This window comes from Mauremys mutica, chromosome 8 (genome assembly GCF_020497125.1).
Source record: "Mauremys mutica isolate MM-2020 ecotype Southern chromosome 8, ASM2049712v1, whole genome shotgun sequence".
Lineage (NCBI taxonomy): Eukaryota > Metazoa > Chordata > Testudines > Geoemydidae > Mauremys > Mauremys mutica.
In genome coordinates this window covers 45,529,109-45,545,098 of record NC_059079.1, presented here as the reverse complement: position 1 = coordinate 45,545,098, position 15,990 = coordinate 45,529,109, and the positions used below count along the sequence as shown (strand labels likewise).

The 15,990-nt window shown below is 47.2% G+C and overlaps 1 protein-coding gene across 6 annotated transcripts in view; it reads right to left on the bottom strand.

The window, feature by feature from the left end:
* Positions 1-15,990, bottom strand: part of LOC123376728 (complement factor H-like) — a 56,856-nt gene that overhangs the window by 23,455 nt on the left and 17,411 nt on the right. For all 6 annotated transcript variants that reach the window (XM_045028978.1, XM_045028981.1, XM_045028980.1 and 3 more), the window contains 3 exons: positions 15,391-15,573; positions 15,046-15,258; positions 4,320-4,493 (listed from right to left, as the gene is read on the bottom strand). In XM_045028978.1, coding sequence (XP_044884913.1) covers positions 4,320-4,493; positions 15,046-15,258; positions 15,391-15,573 — 570 coding nt within the window. The remainder of the gene's footprint in view (positions 1-4,319; positions 4,494-15,045; positions 15,259-15,390; positions 15,574-15,990) is intronic.

Genomic DNA, 15,990 nt, shown 5'->3' with positions numbered 1-15,990 from the left:
TAGCAGTGTCCATTCAGCCTGCACATGGGCTGCTCCTCACCTGCCATGAGGCTAGTCAGCATGCGTGGGTGAAACGTTCTCTGTTCCTTCTCTACTTCAGAGTCAAAGACAAGAACTACAAAGTTTAGGGTGTGTGAGAGGGGCATGGAGGACCCACAGGGTCACACATCTCAAAGAACCATTGTTACTGCACAAGGCGAGTAACTTCTTATTCTTCTTTGAGTAGTATCCCTATGGGTGCTCCACTGCAGGTGACTCCCAAGCAGTGCCTACCACTGGAGGCTGGGGCTTCAGAGTTGAATCTGTTATGGGTAATAGTACCGTGGCACTGAATATGGCATCTGCAGCTGAATCCCCAGGATGGCATAGTGTTCTGCAAATGTGTGTGCAGATGCCCAGGTAACTGCTCTGCAGATTTCTGGCATAGGGATAACCCTAGAGAAGGCGACAGAAGAGGAGACCAATCTCATAGAGTGCATGCATATTGAAGATGGGGTTGTTCTATAGCACATCTGGTAATAGAGTTCGATACATGTCAAAACTCATTTGGAGAGTCTGTGCTGAAATCACTGTAGCTTTTGACCTATCCGCAATGGAGAGGAAGAGTCTTGAAGATCCTCTAAATAGAAGTCCAAGGCTCTCCTCATGTCAAGTGTATGGAGGATGGCTTCCCTATTATCCTGATGAGGTTTGGGATAAAAGGTTGGAAGTTGAATAAACTGATTCATATGAAATGCGGAAGTCACTTTGGGAGTGAACGTTGGCTGTGGTATAAGAGTGACCTTGTCAGGGAAGAACACAGTGAAGCAGGGATGCACTACCAGAGCCGCTATCTCCCCTATCCTTCTTGCTGAGGTGATGGCAATCAGGAACACCATCTTCTTGGGAAGGTGAGTTAATGAACAAGTTGTCAGGGGTTCAAATGGCAAACTGGTCAGTCCTTTTAACACTAGGTTGAGATCCCACTGAGGAGTGGGTTGGGGAAAACGTTCACTATGCCTTTGAGAAATCTCTTTATAGGTCAGATGGGAGAAGATTGAGTATCCTTCTACCTGCTGGTGGAAGGTTGCAGTTGCTGCTAGGTGAACTGTTAGTGAACTAACAGAGTCCCAATTTCTTGGGAGTCAACAAGTAGTCCAAGATAACTGGTAGGGTGGCTGTATTCAGGGTGACACCTTTGGGCTGGCACCAGATTTGGAATCTTTTCCATTTTTGTAGGTGGGTAAGTGTAGCTCTTTTCTCAGTGTGTAATAACACCTCCTGTACCTCCTTAGAGCAAGATGTCTATATGTACTGGAACCATGAAGGATCTAGGCTTTGAGCTGCAGAATTTGCATCTCTTGTTCTGCAATAGAAGGTAAGGAGTGATTGGAAGAGTCATTGGTGGACATAGTGGATCAGCTGTGACAGGTAAGGGAATCACATCTGTCTAGGCCAGGTGGGAGTAGTCAGTATGATGTTTGCTTTTTCTCTCTTCACTTTCAACAGCATTTTCAGTATTAGAGAGAATGGGGGAAAGGCATAAAGAAGATCCTTGTCTCATGGAAGGAGGAGAGCATCTCCCATGGAGTATTGTCTGATCCCCACTCTGGTGCAGTACTGTGAACATTTCCTGTTCTGGTAAGCAGCAAACAGGTCTATTGTCTGAATACGTTGTTGAGAACCACCGAATCCATTTCCAATTCATGGTTGTGTACAAATTTGCAGCTGAGACTGTCTGCTGTCATGTTGTGTACTCCTGGTAGGTAGGCCGCTGATATCATGCCATTGTGGGAAATGCACCAGTTCCATAATTTTAGTGCTTCCATGCACAGGGAGGGTGACCTAGCACCTCCTTCTCGGTTTATGTAATACATGCAGGCCATATTGTCCATTGTGACTTTTGTGTTCGTGTCTTTGATCAGTGAGAGGAAGTGAGTACATGCGTTTCTGACTGCTCTGAGTTTGAGCAGGTTGATGTGAAGGCACGTCTCAGATGGAAACCATTTGTGCCCTGCACTGTGAGACTGTTGAGATATGCACTCTATCCTCTGAGGGATGCGTCAGTGGTCAGGAGTAATGATGTTGGAAGGCTGGACAAAAGGGATTCCCATACAGACATTTACTAGGTCCTTCCACCAGTCCAAGGATTGCTTAACCTTGGTGGGCATCAATAGTAGTTTATACTATCTCTGTTCAGCCTGCAAACTGAACCGAATAGAACCCTCCTTGGAGGCATCTCATGCGCAGTATGGCATGAGCAATAACATTGTGTCCATAGCCATATGCCCCACGAGCTGGAGATAACATCTGGCTGAAACTGTGGGGCTGGATTGCACTGTATCAGCATAGAGAGACTGGATAATCTGTGATGTGGAAGGAGCAATCTCGCCTGGATGGACTAGAGGTTGGCTCCTATGAATTCTAACCTCTATTAATGTCAATTAGTGTTAATGACAATTTTTGTGCTTTGATTTGTAGGTCCAGATTCTGGAACAGGTCCAGTGTGGTCTGGGTGACTTGCTGGGCTTGGGCAAAGTAATGTGCCCTGAGAAGGTAATCGTCCAGGTAAGGATAAATCATGATGCCCTGAGAGCGTAAGTGGGCTGCCACTACCGAGAGGACCTTGGAGAATACTCTGGGAGCCAATGAGAGGCCAAAAGGGAGTACTCTGTACTGGTAGTGGTCTAGCGTGAACCTGAGGTAATGTAAGTGACTCGGTATAATCAAAACGTGGAAGTATGCACCTTGGAGGCCAAGAGCCAAGAACCAATCTCCTTTCTCTAATCCCGGAATAATCATTGATAAAGTGACCATCTTGAACTTCTGAGCCCTGATGAGTTTGTTGAGCACTCTGAGGTCCAGTATGGGTCTCCAACCCACTTTTTTCTTCAGTATCTGGAAGTACCGAGAGTAGAAGCCTCTGACTCTTAGACGTGTGGGCACTGGCTCTATAGTTCCTACGCTGAGGTGATGGTTTATCTCCTGATGTAGCAGGCTCTCATGAGAAGGGTTCCTGAAGAGGGAGGGGGAAGAGTGTTTGAGAGGGAGGAGAAATAGATGTGGTATCCATCCCGGATGATCTCCAGCACCAATTTGTCAGAGGTTATCCATTCTCAGGTGCTACAGAATGGGGTGAGACGGACTTGGAAGGGATGGGTGGGGTTTTCTAGCATGAGATAACGATGAAGAGAATGTTCTATGGGCACTTTGATCAACCTGTCAAAACTCTTGCTTTGAGGTGGAGGGTTGAGAGGAAGTGAGCTGAGATCCTGATGTCTTCCACCTGGGGAACCTGGGCTTCTTCCGCTGGGGTTCATATGATTTCTGTTATGAATATTGTGATGAGTGAGGTTTGAATGGTGGCTGAGAGTTATATCTTCTTTTTTACCCAGGTGTATAGATTCCTGAGGGATCAAAGAGTGGTTCTGGAAATCTTTTAATGTGTTCAGGGAGGCATCGGTCTTCTTGGTGAATAGCTTTATCCTTTCAAAAGGAAGATCCTCCATGGTCCATTGGACCTCCTCTGGGAAGCCAGACAGATGAAGCCACGAGGCCCTTCTCATCACAATGGCAGTAGGCATTGAATGTGCTGCCGTGTCAGCCGCATCAAGTGCAAACTGGAAAGATGTCTTAGCCACCAATTGGCCTTTGTTGACTATGGACTTAAATTGCTACTTATGAGAATCGGAGAGCTACTCAATAAAAGAATTGAGTTTTGCATGGTTCTGATAGTCGTATTTTGCCAATGAGGCTTCATAGTTTGCAACTGGAGGGTGGCCAAGAAGTATGCTTTCCCACCAGAAAGGTCCAAGCGCTTTCAGTCCTGGTCATAAGGAGTGGATTTAAACTGGTATTGGCAGCCCTTAGAATTAACTGCATCCACAGTGATCAAATTGGGAGGCAGGTAGGAGAAGAGAAATTCCCTGTCTTCCACTGGCATGTAAATTTCTGGTCAGCCTGCTTGTATGTTGGTGGGACAAATGCAGAGGTCTGCCATATGACCTTGGTGGGGTTTAGTAGTGCCTCATTAACTCCCCAGTTTCATCCATGGCTTTTGTCACATCCCTTATTTTAAAGGCAAGAAAAATAAGTTATTTTACAAAATAAATGGCCTTGAATACAGACCCAATCCATTTTGTAAATGACAAAATAATACAAATGTACCTGTCAGTTCAATGTACTGTCAAAGGAAAGGGCCAAATGCCTGACCAAGTGCCCACAATTGACATTTTAAAAAAAATACTAGGTTACCAAGTGCATTCTTGATCTGATATGTTTAGTATACTGAGTTGGATTTTAACATTTGTTAAGCAAGATAAGACATAAATGCAACTTACTGCTACATCCTGGAGGAGGCAACCAGCCATTCTTTGTGCATTCAGCTGTATCTTGTTCATTATTAATGTGAAATCCATGATTACACGTAATTATAAGGACATCACCATCCCTATACATGTTCCTTTGAGGTCTGAATCTACCATTAACCACTCCTGGAGGATCACATACAATTTCTAAGGAGAATGAAATAAATACATTTTACAAATGAAAATAGGCCTGTGAGCTGAATAAAAAGTATGGAAATTGCATTGGAGGGAAGACACTATGCTCCCTACTTTTACTGTAATGCTATTTAAGAAGTTGCCAAATAGAATGTGGATGTACTAATTTTTACTTAAGCAATACACATGCCACAGCTGTTCAAAAATTTTCATTCAAAACTGTTGCTTTTAAATGAGAAATGGTCTTTTTTCTAAACCAAATACTTTCACACAAAAATTTTGGTTGTTTGGTTTTGGTTTGAATTTTTCCAGTTTCTCATAAAAATTTGATATTTTACATTTTTTTTCTCCTTTCTATACCATTTTCCCCTTTTTACTAAATACAATAGATTGAATAGTGTCGAGGGCTTTTTCCTCCACTTTTTATTTTTTTCATCTTTGAATAGTTACAGAGTAGAAAAATCAAAGTTGGAGAAGTTTTCGAAATTTCCAGAGTGGAAAAAGGAAAAAGTGAGATGAAAAGGACAGTTACCTGTTCTGTAAGTGGTGTTCTTCGAGATGTGTTGCTCAGGTGTATTCCACAGTAGGTGTGCGTGCTCACTACCTGCACCAGTGTCAGAAGTTTTTCCCTTAGCAGTACCCATATGGGGGGAGCACTGCTGCAACCCCTGAAGTGGCGCCTCTATATCACTCTATAAGGGGAGCTGTGCACTCCCCCCACCCTCAGTTCCTTCTTGCCGCACAACTCCGACAGAGGGGAAAGAGGGCAGGATGTGGAATACACCTGAGCAACACATCTTGAAGAACGCCAGTTACGGAACAGGTAACTGTCCTTTCTTCTTCGAGTGATTGCTCATGTGTATTCCACAGTAGGTGCCTCCAAGCTATATCTGATGGAGGTGGGTAGGAGTTTAGGGGTTTCCGGTATGCAGTACCACCCTACCAAATGCGGCGTCATCCCTAGCCTGAGAGATGATCGCATAATGCGAAGAAAACGTGTGAACAGAGGACTGTGTGGCAGCCCTACAAACATCCTGGATAGGGACGTGGGCTACATAAGCAGCTGTCGAGGCTTGATTCCTTGTTGAGTGTGCCCTGATGATCGGTGGAGGGGGAACCCGTGCCAGATTATAACATGTGCGTATGCACAAGGTGATCCAGCGAGAAAATCGCTGGGTGGAAATCGGTTGCCCCTTCATACGCTCGGCTGAGGCAACAAAGAGTTGCACAGATTTCCAGAATGGCTTGGTCCCATCTAGATAGAAGGCCAGTGCTCTACACATCAAGCTTGTGAAGACGATGTTCCTTGTTGGAGGAATGGGGCTTGGGACAGAGTATCAGAAGGAAAATGTCCTGTTCCATATAGGAGGCAGAGACCAACTTCAGGAGGAATGCGGGATGTGGGTGAAGCTGGACCTTATCCTTGTGGAAGACTGTATATGGGGGTTCCAAGGTTAAGGCCCTGAGCTCCGAGACACATCTGGCTGACGTGATTGCTACCAGGAATGCTACATTCCATGAGAGGTGAGACCAGGAACACGTGCCCAAGGGCTCGAAGGGAGGTCCCGTAAGACAGGACAACACTAGGTTTAGGTCCCATTGTGGAACAGGGGGCCTAGCATATGGGAATGACCGGTTCAGACCTCTCAGAAAGCGGGAGGTCATAGTATGGGAAAAGACCAACTGGCCCTGCACTGGCTGGTGGAAGGCCGATATGGCCGCCAAATGTACCCTGACAGAGGCAGGAGCCAGCCCTTGGGTCCTAAGGGACAGGAAGTACTCGAGGATGAGCTAGAGCAGTGTGGGCAATGGGGAGATTCCCCACTCCCCAGCCCACCTAGAGAACCTGGACCACTTAGCCAGGTACGTCCATCATGTGGACAGCTTCCTGCTTTCCAGCAGCACCCGTCTGACTTCCTCTGAACATCTCCCCTCCTCCTCGTCTAGCCACTGAACAACCATGCCATCATATAGAGTGCTGCTAGGTTGGGATGGAGGAGGCGGCCCCCGTTCTGGGAGAGGAGGTCTGGGCAAATCAGTAACCTCCACGGGGGGACCACTAGTAGGTGCAGAAGGGTCACATACCAGTGTTAGCGGGCCCAGTCTGGGGCTGTGAGGATGACACACGTCCTGTATACTTTTCCTTTTTGCAGGACCTTGCTGATGAGGGGGAAAGGGCGGGAAGGAGTAGAAAAGCTATCCCGACCACTGCAGGAGGAAGGCGACTAGATTATCCCCCTCTCTATTCCGCCCACTTGGAGCAGAACCGGGGACAACACCAGTTCTGACGGGTTGCAAAGAGGTTGACATGGGGAACTCCGCAGCCTTGGAAGAGCTGGAGAGTGACCTCCGAGTGGAGCGACCACTTGTACTGGTGGAAGAAAATCCTGCTGAGGTGATCGGCTCGCACATTGCGGACACTGGGCAGGTGAAAAGCCCAAAGGGAGATCTCTTGGGTTATACAGAACTTCCATAGGCTCAGGGCTTCCAGGCAGAGGACCAAGGAACAAGTCCCGCCTTGCCTGTTGATATAGTACATCGTGTCAGTGTTGTCCGTGAGGACTCTGACCACCTTCCTGCGAAGGTGCATGCAGAAAGACCGACCATCTTCCCTGGGTTTGCATGTTCCCTATCTGGGCTCCCCAGCTCAAGTCCGATGCATTAAACACCAGATCTAATGACGGGGACACCTCCTGGAAGGGGACCCCCCACAGCATGTTGTTCGGGTGTGACCACAATTGTAGGGAGGCAACTACTGGGGACGGTACTGTGAGGACTTTGTCCAGCCCGTCCCAGGCCTAGGAGAACTGGGAGGTTAGCCAGAGCTGGAGGGGCCTCATTCGGAGCCTGGCATGGCAGACCACATACGTGCCCCAGGATCTGAAGGCATGCTCTTGCCGTTGTCACCGGGACAGCTGTGACCAAGGCGCTGAGACCTGCCCAGAGGGAGGGAGGCTGTGGCCCTTAGGGAGTCCAGCAGTGCCCCAATGAATTCTATGTGCTGCACTGGAACTAACATTGATTTGTTTTCGTTTACCACTAGGCCGAGATCTGCACATGCAGACAGGAGCAGTTCCACATAGGCCTGTACCTGGGACCGAGAATTGCCCTTGAGAAGCCAATTGTCCAGGTATGGGAAGATCTGCACACCTTCCCATCGGAGATAGGCCGCTACAATCGCCATACATTTGGCAAAGAGCTTTGGCACTGTGGACAGGCTAAACGAGAGGACCGTAAACTGGTACTGGTCCAACCCCACCAGAAATCGGAGGAAGCATCTGTGCCCCTCAAATATATGGATGTGGAAATACGCATCTTGGCGGTCCAAGGCTACGTACCAATCCCGCAGGTCCAGAGAGGGAATAAAAGAGGCTCGTGACACCATGCGGAACTTGGAGCGGACCAGAAACCTGTTGAGGGCCCACAGGTCCAGGATGGGCCTGAGATTGCCCTTCGCCTTGGGGATCAGGAAATATCTGGAGTAGAAGCCTCTGCCCTGGAGTTCTACTGGTATTCTTTCGACCGCCCCCAGGTGCATCAGATGCGCCACCTCCTGCCCTAGGAGGTGGGCCTGCTCCAGGTCCCCCGGGACCAGCTGGGATGGGGAGGTGGGAATGAACTGAACTGCAACATGTAGCCCTTTGAAACGGTGTTGAGGACCCATTGGTCCAACGTGACCTGGGACCATGCCACTCGGAAGGTAGACAATCAGTTGCAGAACACAAACTTTATTAATCAGGGGGTCTCCCTGGCAACAGGCCTGGTGCCCCCCTGCAGATAATCAACACCGCCTCTTTCCCTGCCTCTTGCCCTTGGAGGGTCCGGGCTGCGGGACTGAAAGTGAGGCTGATGCCTCTGGTCTCTCGGTCTCTTAGATGGGGGCTCATATGTGCTTCGCACAGGCGGAGCCAATGCTTGCGGCCTGGGTTATTCCGTAGCCGGAGGAACATAGAGGCCCAAGGTTTGCAGGAAGGTATGGGATTCCTTCATCCCGTGCAGATGGACATCCATCTGGATGGCAAACAGCGCTTTCCCATCAAAGAGCAGGTCCCGCATAAGGGACTGGACCTTCGCCGACAGCCCAGACAGGAGGAGCCACAACGCTCTGCGCATGGAAATCATGGAAGCCATCGAACGGGCTGCTGTATCTGCAGCGTCCGATGCTGCCTGAAGGGTCATTTTCACCGTCGCCGCCCCTTCCTCTACCAGAGCCTTGAAGTCCTTTTTGTCCCACTCTGGGAGGAGAGGTTCAAACTTGGGTAGGGACCCCCATAAGTTAAAATCATACTGGCTCAGCAGGGAATGATGGTTGGCCACCCTGAGCTGGAAGCTTGCCAAAGAATAAACCTTCCTTCCAAATGCGTCTAGTCTCCTGGCATCCTTATCCTCCCGATGGTTTACAGATTTCACCACAAGTGAGTTAGGTGCCAGGTGGGAATATAGGTACTCATGGTCCTTAGCCGGCACAAAGTACCTCCTCTCCACCTTTTTGGAAATAGGCGCCAAGGAAGCAGGAGTCTGCCACAAGGTATTAGAGATGTTGGCCACTCCCTGGTGCAAGGATAGGGCCAGGCAGCCCAGTGCCGAGGATGACAGCACATTAAAAAGCGAGTCAGACGGCCCTTCCATCTCCTCAGCTTGGAGTTGGAGGTTGGATGCCACTCTTTTCAGGAGGTCTTGATTCACCTTGAAATCTTCCTGTGGAATAGCAGGCTGTGGTGCTGCTATGGTGTCGTCCGGTACTGGGGAAAGGGCCGGCATGGAGCCAAGGCCTCGGGCGGTACCTGGGGGTCAAGTCCCAGGTCACAGTCCGGGCACAGAGCCGCCGACCCAGGGCCTGCTGACCTGTCCCTCTGTTGGGAAGGGAAAGCCGACAGAGCCTGGGATTCCCCGACCACTGAACGGGATCCCGTCTGGGCGGGCATCTGTGGCCACTGTGCCCATTGACACCACTGTCCCTGCCACAGTGCTCCTTACCACTGACTAAGTTGGGGGCCTTGTGGCAGCAGCTATTTTGGCTGAGCTGCACAACCCAGAGTTGGGCGGCTAGTTGCCGATGCTGAGGTCACTGTCTAGCCACGGTCCCATAGGAGTAGAGAGAACGATGGTGGCTGCTACAGTGCCTTCCGCGGGATCAGGACCTTGACGTCGAGGAGAAGTACCCTGCAGACTTGCTGCTCTAGTACTCGCCCCGCCGTCTGCAGCTATGGCGATCTGGTGCCGGTGAATGGCGAGGGGAGCCCCACATGCAACGTCCGGCCGAGCAGGAACTGGAACGTGAGCATCGACGTCAATGATGGCGGGACCAGCTGCAGTAGCTGCAACGTGAAGAGGAGCAACTACGGCGCCTGTCCCAATGCCTGTGCCCATCACTACGTGGCATGGAGGGGCTTCGAGACTCCCGTTCTGGTGGCGAGCCTGTTGGCCTGACAGGTGTGGACGGTTGACGCAAGCTGTGAGATGACTGCACCAAACGAGGCAAGGAGCAGGTCTCAGAGTGAGGGCTGTGCTGTTCCGGGGATGCCTGATGAGCACCCAGCGGTGGCTTGTCGTGGGACTCATAGACTTTAAGGTCAGAAGGGACCATTATGATCATCTAGTCTGACCTCCTGCACAATGCAGACCACAGAATCTCACCCATCCACTCCTGTAACAAACCCCTAACCTATGTCTGAGTTATTGAAGTCCTCAAATTGTGGTTTGAAGACCTCAAGCTGCAGAGAATCCTCCAGCAATTAACCCGTGCCCCATGCTGCAGAGGAAGGAGAAAAACCTCCAGGGCCTCTGCCAGTCTTCCCTGGAGGAAAATTCCTTCCCAACCCCAAATATGTCAATCAGTTAAACCCTGAGCATGTGGACAAGACTCACCAGCCAGCACCCAGGAAAGAATTCTCTGTAGTAACTCAGATCCCACCCCATCTAACATCCCATCACAGACCACGGGGCATACTTACCTGCTGATAATCAAAGATCAATTGCCAAATTAATTGCCAAAATTAGGCTATTCCATCATACCATCCCCTCCATAAACTTATCAAGTTTTAAAGTCTTAAAGCCAGATATGTCTTTTGCCCCCACTACTCCCCTTGGAAGGCTGTTCCAGAACTTCACTCCTCTAATGGTTAGAAATCTTTGTCTAATTTCAAGTCTAAACTTCCTAGTGTCCAGTTTATATTCATTTGTTCTTGTGTCCACATTGGTACTAAGCTTAAATAATTCCTCTCCCTTCCTAATATTTATCCCTCTGATATATTTATAAAGAGCAATCATATCTCCCCTCAGCCTTCTTTTGGTTAGGCTAAACAAGCCAAGCTCTTTGAGTCTCCTTTCATAAGATAGATTTTCCATTCCTTGGATCATCCTAGTAGCCCTTCTTTGTACCTGTTCCTGTTTGAATTAATCCTTCTTAAACATGGGAGACCAGAACTGCTCACAGTATTCCAGATGGGGATTAATTATACAGTGCCTTGTATAACGGTCCTAACATCTCCTTATCTTTGCTGGAAATACCTCGCCTGCTACATCCTAAACCCACATTAGCTTTTTTAACAGCCATATCACATTCTCGGCTCATAGTCATCCTGTGATCAACCAATACTCCAAAGTCCTTCTCCTCCTCTGTTACTTCCAACTGATGTGTCCCCAATTTATAACGAAAATTCTTGTTATTAATCCCTAAATGCATGACCTTGCACTTTTCACTATTAAATTTCATCCTATTACTATTATTCCAGTTTACAAGGTCATCCAGATCTTCCTATAGGATATCCCGGTCCTTCTCTGTGTTAGCAATACCTCCCAGCTTTGTGTCATCCACAAACTTTATTAGCACATTCCTACTTTTTGTCCCAAGGTCAGTACTAAAAAGATTAAATAAGATTGGTCCCAAAACTGATCCCTGAGGAACTCCACTAGTAACCTTCTTCCAGCCTGACAGTTTACCTTTCAGTACGACCCGTTGTAGTCTCCCCTTTAACCAGTTCCTTATCCACCTTTCAATTTTCATATTGATCCCCATCTTTTCCAATTTAACTAATAATTCTCCATGTGGAACCGTATCAAATGCCTTACTGAAATCAAGGTAAATTAGATCCACTACGTTTCCTTTGTCTAAAAAATCTGTTACCTTCTCAAAGAAGGAGATCAGGTTGGTTTGGCATGATCTACCTTTTGTAAAACCATGTTGTATTTTGTCCCAATTACCATTGACCTCAAAGTCCTAAACTACTTTCTCCTTCAAAAATTTTTCCAAGACCTTACATACTACAGATGTCAAACTAACAGGCCTACAGTTACTCGGATCACCTTTTTTCCCTTTCTTAAAAATAGGAACTATGTTAGCAATTCTCCAGTCATACGGTACAACTCCTGAGTTTACCGATTCATTAAAAATTCTTGCTAATGGGCTTCCAATTTCATGTGCCAGTTCCTTTAATATTCTTGGATGAAGATTATCTGGGCCCTTCGATTTAGTCCCAGTAAGTTGTTCGAGTTTGGCTTCTACTCGGATGTGGTAATATCTACCTCCATATCCTCTTTCCCATTTGTCATCCTACCATTATTCCTAAGCACCTCATTAGCCTCATTAAAGATTGAGGCAAAGTATTTGTTTAGATATTGGGCCATGCCTAGATTATCCTTAACCTCCATTCCATCCTCAGTGTTTAGCGGTCCCACTTCTTCTTTCTTTGTTTTCTACTAATTTATATGGCTATAGAACCTTTTTCTATTAGTTTTAATTCCCTTTGCAAGGTCCATCTCTCTACATGGCTTTTGGCCTTTCTCACTTTATCCCTACGTGTTCTGACCTCAATAAGGTAGCTTTACTTGCTAATCCCTCCCATCTTCCACTCCTTGTAGGCTTTCTCCTTTTTCTTAATCACTTCTCTGAGATGCTCACTCATCCAGCTTGGTCTACAACTCCTGCCTATGATTTTTTTCCCCTTTCTTGGGATGCAGGCTTCTGATTCCATTGACTTGAAGTAATTCCAGGCCTCCTCCACCTTTAGATCCACAAGTTCTTCAGTCCAATCCACTTCCCTAACTAATTTCCTTAATTCTTTAAAGTTAGCCCTTTAGAAATCAAAAACCCTAGTTCCAGATCTATTTTTGTTTATCCTTTCATCTAGTTTGAACTGAATTAGCTCATGATCACTCAAACCAAGGTTGTCCCCTACAACAATTTCTTCTGTGAGGTCCACACTACTCACCAAAATCAAATCTAAAATGGCATTCCCCTCTTGTTGGTTCTTCAACTACTTGGTGAAGAAATCCATCAGCTATAATATTCAGAAAAATCTGAGCCTTATTATTATTACTAGCACTTGTCCTCCAGTCTATATCTGGGAAGTTAAAGTCTCCCATAATCACGCATTAGTGTTTACTTCATTAAAAACATTAAAGAGGTCTCTATCCATATCCAAATCAGATCCCGGCGGTCTGTAGCACACCCCAAACACTATCTCAGGGGAGGCTCTAGTAGCTTTCTTTTCCAATGTGATTTTTGCCCAGACAGACTCTTTCTTATCCATTCCATCACTTCTTATTTCTTTACAGTTAACCTCATCATTGAGGCACCCCAGGCACCAGTAAGCTCATGATGTCTCACGTGGCCTGCAGGGCCTCTGGCTTCGACGGCATCCGATGGCAGGAGAGGCACACGCGGACAGTACCAGGCTGCTCCACTCAACACAAGCCAGAGACCTTGGGCCCGGGGGGGAAGGGGCTTGGGGAAATCGAGGGCTGCCCAGCACGGGACCAGCCTCACCCCTCTCTTTCTCTCGGCGCGACTGCGACGTGGATGTCTTCCCCTGCTTCTTGGAAGGTGAGCGGTGCCAGCTAGTGGAGAGGACCTCGCTACGCACTGAGGGACGTGGTGCCGGGCGCTCCGAGTCTGGTCAGCGTGCCGGAGTTGGGACCAGCGCCGATTCCATCAGGAGAGCGTGAAGCCTGATGTCCCTCTCCTTCTTAGTCCATGGCTTGAATGTCCTTCAGATCTTGCAGCATTCACTCATGTGAGTCTCTCCCAAGCAGTGGAGACACTCAGCATGTGGATCACTTCTTGGCATAGAACGGCGACAGAAGTCGCAGGACTTGAAACCTGGGGCATGGAGCATGCTCTGATCCCACTTTAACAACTGAAACTATTAACAAAACTAAACTAATGGTACCACTAGGGTCAACTAGAAAGGCTGCAGCAAAGCTTGAGCAGAAGTTCCGACTACCTTCACTGGCAGCAAGAAGGAACTGAGCAGCTCCCCTTATAGCGCAATATAGAGGCGCCACTCCAGGGGTCGCAGCGTTGCTCCCCCGGCACGGGTACTGCTAAGGGAAAAACTTCCAACATCGGTGCCCGTGGTGACCACGCACACCTACTTTGGAATACACATGAGCAATCACTCGAAGAAGAACCCTGGACATTATTCATTTATTTACAGTAAAATGCAAAAAAAATGGGGAGGATTGATGGGAAAAAATAACATTAAATATACTAAAGTTAAAATGTATATATTTTGTGGGGAAAACATTAAAATGAAAATTGCTCTATTTCAAACCTTGCAAAATGGTAAAACCATCAGATGTAAAACACATTTCACAAAATTGTTTCTCCATTTTTCAATCCAGCTCTGGTAAATATGCTGTCTCAGGGCTGGTAGCTTACAAATTTAAAGGACATTGTGTTATCCTGTAGTTACAAACTGTTACACCCAGCAGTTGACCATAGCATCAGAGGCAGATTATCCTTTTGTGGAGCCCTGGGCCAGAGCAAGTGGGCCCTACCCCTTCCACCTGCAGTCACCCCCATCCAACCAGGTGCTCCTGCCGGGGAGCAAGGTCAGGACGCAGGGGCTTGCCCAGCTCTGCCCATCCAGTGCTCCTGCCAGGGACCAGGGGTGGAGCATGGGGGATCCCCCCTCAGGCAGGAGCGCTGGGTGGACAGAGCGGGACGGGCTACAGGAGTGCCCATTTTTCCAGGGCCCCCCAATTGGCCAGGGCCCCTGGGCATGGGCCCCATTGGCCCAGTGACTAATCCACCACTGCAAACCATCTGTATACTGCTCCCACTCCCAGCACTTTCATACCCGATAGTGACAAACCAAGCTCCAGGCACAAACTCAGTTTTCCCATCATGGACCTCAGTTCTGTTATCAAAAGAAGGCTGAGCTGCTCCCAACACTGTGTTTCTGAGAAGGCCTCTGAGTACCGCCATTAAATACTCCGTGAATAGATTCAGTAACATCTGAAATAGCCTTAGATACGCCTAGTAACAGACAGTAATTCATTTACATTTTTACAATGGTTGTATGACAAATAAATGCCACTTGGTTATTAAATTAACTTGAGGGGCCAGAGTGGACCAGGGAGAATCTGCCTCACGGTGTCTATTAGCCCCTGAAAAGTAATTAGCTTAACACAAGTCCAGTCTGGAAGGCTTTCCCCGCTGCACTGTAGTGATAAGATCAAAGAAGCAGCTCTTTCCCGTTCACTTATTCCAATCATTGCAGAGTGCCCTCTACAGAAAGCAGGATATTTGAGATACCCACTAGAGCCCATCTTCACCTACCTTTGCATTTCGGATAGACAATTGGATTTCCATTGCATTGCACCATAAAAGTAGATTGAGATAAATTAGTTGCAAGTACATATCCTGGTTTGCAGCGAAGCTCAAGAAAATCACCACGTTTTAGGTACACCCATTGCGATATGTTCTCATTTGGTCTCCCATTCAGCTCTACCATCTGGTTTTCCATTTCTTCCACTGAGATAGCACATGGCTCTAAAACAAGAAAAAGGTGTGGTTGTCTTGGTAACCCCCCAAGTAACCACTTATGCTTACACAAGTGATAAGTCTGATTCAGTGAATTACTACATAAACCTCAAAGCCTAAGAAAGCAGTATTTTTTTTTACCTAAACAAAGTGGTGCTTTTGTCCAATTCCCATTGTCACAAAAAGATCTGTTCTGTCCTTCCATTGCATAAAATTGTTGGCATTTGAATTCTACAAAGGAGCCAGATGTGTATCCTTTTTCCAAGAAAGTAGTTATGTCTCCATTCTCAATAGTAGGTGGACGGCTACAGTTTTTTCCTGTTTCTAAAGGGAAAAAATGACTATTATAATAATCTTATGCAAAAATGGTTATGATGTAATTTTTTGGCTTTCATACTGCACGTGTAAAATGGCTCCTTGTCCAATGTTAGGGAAACCACTTGTAAAAACCTCATGTGGCTGAGGTAGGCACAATGACCAAAATACTACGGGCCTCATCCTCAGCTGGTGTAGATTAGTGTTACTTCGCCTGAACACAATGGGGCTATGTCAGTTTACACCAGCTGAGGATGGGGCTCTGAATTTCTTGGGTTTTATTCACTTAATTCAGATACTAATTTTTACAAGCAATGTATTTAATTGTATATCTTGTATTTTGTATGTAGCTTTCTCTTTCACACTCTCGATTATATATATTTGTATTACATACAAAACACCATCAAAATCTATGTTAAAAGATTA